The 5,370-nt window shown below is 42.3% G+C and overlaps 1 protein-coding gene across 1 annotated transcript; it reads right to left on the reverse strand.

Moving 5' to 3' along the window:
* Positions 1 to 505: 505 nt before the first annotated feature.
* LOC107301655 (sister chromatid cohesion protein PDS5 homolog A-like) lies at positions 506 to 5,298 on the reverse strand (the record flags this gene model as incomplete). The annotated part of the gene is made up of 5 exons (XM_015830847.1): positions 506 to 619; positions 2,226 to 2,377; positions 3,375 to 3,520; positions 4,561 to 4,655; positions 5,183 to 5,298. Coding segments are annotated over 5 exons (623 nt in total), but the record flags the coding sequence as incomplete, so codon positions are not given.
* Positions 5,299 to 5,370: the final 72 nt, after the last annotated feature.

Raw genomic sequence — 5,370 nt, forward strand, 5'->3', positions numbered from 1 at the left:
CCCCCCCCCCCTGCATCCACACTCCCTCAACCTTCCTACCTACTTCTCTCTCCTTCCTCCCCCTCTTAACCACGACCTCTCCTCTTTCCTCCTTTCCAACTATCCTACACATCCCATCACCTTCTTTTCCACCACCTCGGATGCAGTTTAGGGGTACTAGCCGATCATCTCCTCTTCTTAAAGACAAACATTTACATTATATTTATAAATACACCCAATTTTTTTATAATTCTACCCCTTCATCCCCTTCCCCCCTCCCCCCCGGACTTCCCAGAACTGAGTACAGGGATAAATACATAACATCCCAAGTCTAAAATAAGCTATCAATTCTACTGAATATCCAATCGAGCGAGTGACTTCAACAATCTGGCCATCACACCGGAGAAGGAACTCCGTTGAGCTACAAGACATTTCACTTTAAATGTCCGGGCACGGGAATATTTAATATCAGTGGCGAAACCGATTAAAAAAGGTAGCCGTTGTTGCCGTCAAAAGTCATACTCACTTAACAGCATTTGGGTCTAAGCTAGCGTATAAATAATATAAGCATTTCATCCTCTCTTCGGTTTCCAAATTGTGAGGAACGAGATACTGAGCGAAGATTTTCTCCACCAGCAATCTGCAAAGGAAAATAAATTCAGGCGTCGTTGAAACCTGCTTTTAGTTTAATACGTTAAGCTTTTTTAAAAAGGGAAGCTGTCCTATACACGGGCATACGACAGAGCAAGGTCTGCAAGGCCAAGAGGCCAAGAGGAAGCAATCCATTCCCATAATACATATTTGAATATGTCCCAAACGTGTTTTTTTTCCAGGAGACAACTGGATTTTCTTGTTTTTCTTTGAAGACATTTCACTTCTCATCCCAGAAGCTTCTTCAGCTCTGACTGGATGGTGGGGGAACGGAAGGATTTATACTCCTTGCAGACAACTGGTCATTTGCCTTCTTTTAGAGCAGTGGTTCTCAACCTTTTTAATGCCGTGACCCCAACCGGTCGTAAGTCGAGGACTAAACTGGTCGTAAGTCGAGGACTAAACCGGTCGTAAGTCGAGGACTAAACCGGTCGTAAGTCGAGGACTACCCAACTGGTCGTAAGTCGAGGACTTTCCCTGCCCGGGAACGCCGCGCATGCGTGGTTCTGCCCCCTGCACCTGCCGAGGTGTAGCTGGCAAGCGGCAGAGACTGAGCAGGCCGGCCACCAGCTGGCCCAGCCCAAGGGAGGTAAGGCACCCGCTGGAAAAGGGAAAAAAATGGTGGGGAAAAAAAATGGTGGAAAAAAAATGGCGGACAGCCTTGCTTGGCGACCCCCGTGAAATGGCCGATCGACCCCAAATGGGGTCCCGACCCACAGGTTGAGAACCACTGTTTTAGAGAGTCGTTGAGGCCACTTGGGAGGTTTACCAAGTAGTGCAAATGGGTGTGGAGCCTTCTTGGAACTGCTGAAAGGACTGTGTTGTAGGACTGCTGAGCAATTGTTGACAATACAGTCCTTTCAGCAGTTCCAAGAAGGCTCCACACCCATTTGCACTACTCAGGTGACCCTGAGGACACAGACAAAGCTCCAAGTGGCCTCAAGGACTCTCTAAAAGGAGGCAAATGACCAGCTGTCTACAAGGAGTATAAATCCTTCCATTTCCCCACCATCCAGTCAAAGCTGAAGAAGCTTCTGGGATGAGAAGAGAAACGTCTTCAAAGAAAAAACCAGAAAGTCCAGTTGCCTCTTGAAAAAGCCTTTGGGACAACTGAGGACTCAGATAAACCTCCCAGTGGCCTCAACGACTCTCTAAAAGAAGGCAAATGACTAGTTTTCTGCAAGGAGTATATATCCTCCCTTTCAGCAGTTCCCAGAAGGCTCCACACCCATTTGCACCACTCAGGTGACCCTGAGGACACAGACAAAGCTCCAAGTGGCCTCAAGGACTCTCTGAAAGGAGGCAAATGACTAGTTTTCTGCAAGGAGTATAAATCCTTCCGTTCCCCCACCATCCAGTCAGAGCTGAAGAAGCTTCTGGGATGGGAAGCGAAACGTCTTCAAAGGAAAAACAAGAAAGACCTCTTGAAAAAGCACATGACTGGATGACTCAGAATCTCCACAGATATTTGAACATGCATTTGCCAGACGTAAGCGGCCAGCCAAGTAGCCGGTCTCTACTAAAGGACGGATGGAAGGGTCGGGTTGCTTTTTGTGACTTTATTCTGGGGAAAGAGCAGATTCCCATCCACTTACTTATCATCGATGCTGTTCTGATAATAGATGTGCAAAAGTTTGTCCTTTATCCAGCTGACTTTCTCCGCTGCGTCTTTTCCAGCTTCAGCATGAAGGCAGTATTTCTTGTATAGCTGCGCAAGTCCCATCATTGCTTCTTTCCTTACCCGCCACTTAAACAAAACAACAAAAAAGAAACACACGCCCAGGTAGGCGCTTTAATTAAAAATGAAGGACCAGAACAGGTTAGAAAAGTTGTAGCTTGTGTCGCCACAGAAAAGTCAACCCTCTTTATGTTAAAGGCATTATCTTCTTATATATAAATAAAAATGTAAATGTTCGTTTGTTCAAAATCTTACATCTCCAAAAGTTCACCGACTGCTTTGAAATTTTGACACAACGTTGCATTCGAATACGCGCGTGTTTTTATATACCTACTATTATATAGACGTCACACCTGTGACAGGTAAACACATGTTTTGAAAAACAGCGCCATCTGTTGGCTGAGTGAACGAGAGCCACAGCAATGCGTGGCCGGGGTTCAGCTAGTAAAAAATATATCGGCAATTGAGGTTGTCCCAAAGGGGCTTTTTCCAAAGGCACTTGGATCTTCCTTGGTTTTTCCTTGAAGATGTTTCGCTTCTCATCCCAGAAGCTTCTTCCAGAACTGAACAAGCTTCTCGAACGAGAAGCGAAACGTCTTCAAGGAAGAAAACAAAACAACAAGACAAGAAACTCCAGTCGCCTTTTGAAAAAGCACCTTCGGGACGACCGTCGCTTGGATGGCTGAGAATCTCCACAGACCACTGAGATTGCAATTTTTAAATGATAAAAATTGATGCAATTATCGCGCGGCTGGTAGCAGCTGCCCCAAATTTTGGGGAAACCATTTTTATTTTGCAAAAAACACACCGCAGCGGTGGTAGGAAATGATCTCACGTACGCAGAGCAGACTCCCGAACAAGAAATGTCGGGTTTTGTCTTTGTCAACATAAAACATCTCGTCGATTTTTATACTCAGATCAAAGGGGACGCTGGCAACTGGGCTCTCGGTTCCAATCTGCCTTTCATTTATAACACAAAAGCATGCCGTTTTTTTTCCCCCACCCACACCCTCAGGACATCTGGGGAGTCTCTGATGCTGAAATGATAAGACGCAGGCCATTTTACCCGCTTATCCAGTGTCCTTTCTCTGACAAAACCCAGGAGCTGGTCGTTGACTAAAGAAAGATCTCGTTTGCCCGCAGTGATGATTGTGACAATGACGTCATGGCGGATGGCTTCTTCCGGATCGTGGGATCTCACTTTTAAGTACTCTGGTTTCAAAAAAGAAAAGCATGTTAACTTCCACACACACAAAAAAATACGACGTGTTCAGGCACCTGCAACTACAGAGCAAAGCCTTTAGGAATATTAAAATTATGAGGTACGAAGCGGAACAACACATCGTCAACAAAACCTGTTTCTAAGTATCAGTTCAAGAAATGGACAGCCGTTTGTCTGAAATGGCATAGGGTTTCCTGCCTGAGCAGGGGGTTGGACTAGATGACCTCCAAGGTCTCCTCCTCCTCACCCCCTCCTCCTCCTCCTTCTTCTGCCATATCCGTTATCGGACGCTGGCGATCCTGTTGGCGATCCTGTTTTTATCAGCAGCTGCACGAAAAAGTGCTGCTGAGTTTTGTTCAAACCAGTCCCTTAGATTTTGAAGGTCCCTTCCAACTTTTATTATTATTATTATTATTATTATTATTATTATTATTATTATTATTATTATTATTATTATTATTATTATGGATCATCGCACAGTCAGCCAGATGTTCAGACTGGATTTGGCATTTCGTCTACCTATCGAGTCCTTACCCAGGACCTGGGATAGGCAGATGTGGATGTTTGACGGTATTACAGATATCGTCGCAGGATATTATTATTATTATTATTATTATTATTATTATTATTATTATTATTATTATATTATTATTATTATTATTATTATTATTATTATTATTATTATTATATACTTATAAAGTTAAGTAGGCAAGCAACTAATAAAGAATGACAACGGGAGATCTGGTTTGTAGAAAGGCTGCTGTACTGAGCTCATAATTTGATTGTATTTCACAAACGGATTGATAAAACATTTCCTCTTATTTTATACGTTGGGCGATGCAAGATTTAAACAGCATAACGTTTCCTATTCTTTCTATGGAGAAATATACTTCCAACATGCCTTTTCAGCCTCATAATCAACAATACTTTGATTATTATCAAACCACGGCTGCATCTCCACGTTATTTGTTTGAATCTGTTATCCTTCTGCTTTTTTTCTCTCCAGTTCTTCTGAATTAAGATATCTTACCAGTCAGATCCTTCGCTAAATCTGGGTGGTTCATTAAACAATGACTTGCAAATTTTACACTTTCCAATCTCACAGGAACGTGAATATCATTGAATCTAGAAGAGAGGAATAAATGAATCCAAAATTATATTCAGCTCCAGTGATGAATGCAATAAGCTAAATAGGCTTGTATGAAAGTGTGCTTTCTGAAAGCAACATACCGCAAATATATAATCCAGGGGTCTTCAAACTTGGCCCTTTTATGACTTGTGGACTTCAACTCCCAGAATTCCTCAGCCAGCATCGCTGGCTGAGGAATTCTGGGAGTTGAAGTCCACAAGTCATAAAAGGGCCAAGTTTGAAGACCCCCTGATATAATCCAACATACTGAATATCCAAGAAAAAAAATCTTCTATTTGGCTAAAACAGGGAAATGATAGATGGCATTTCAATTTCAAAATACACTACATGAATGTCATTTACCGTAATACAGTAAATACACAGAGTATTTTCTGTATTACAAATTTTACACAGGGCTTTTAAGAACAAGTAAAGTTTTCTTTTTTTAAAAAAAAGTATTACAGAAAAAGAATGGCTAAAATCAACCCAACCAAATATATATATATACAGGTGAATTTCTCACCGTCCAAGAAAACACTGCCAAAGTGGACGATTTTGCGTTGCAAGGTCCGAATCTTTGGAACCAAATAACTTTGCTAAAAGCCTTACAACAGCTAAGCGTTCTTCTCCATCATTGCTCTGTTGGTTAAAAAGAAAAAAAGGGTTGTTTTTTTCCCCCCACTCCGCAGGTAACAATTTATTAGCATTAAA

This window comes from Protobothrops mucrosquamatus, unplaced genomic scaffold (assembly GCF_001527695.2).
Source record: "Protobothrops mucrosquamatus isolate PMUCROS unplaced genomic scaffold, P.Mucros_1.0 scaffold15340, whole genome shotgun sequence".
NCBI classification, from domain to species: domain Eukaryota; kingdom Metazoa; phylum Chordata; class Lepidosauria; order Squamata; family Viperidae; genus Protobothrops; species Protobothrops mucrosquamatus.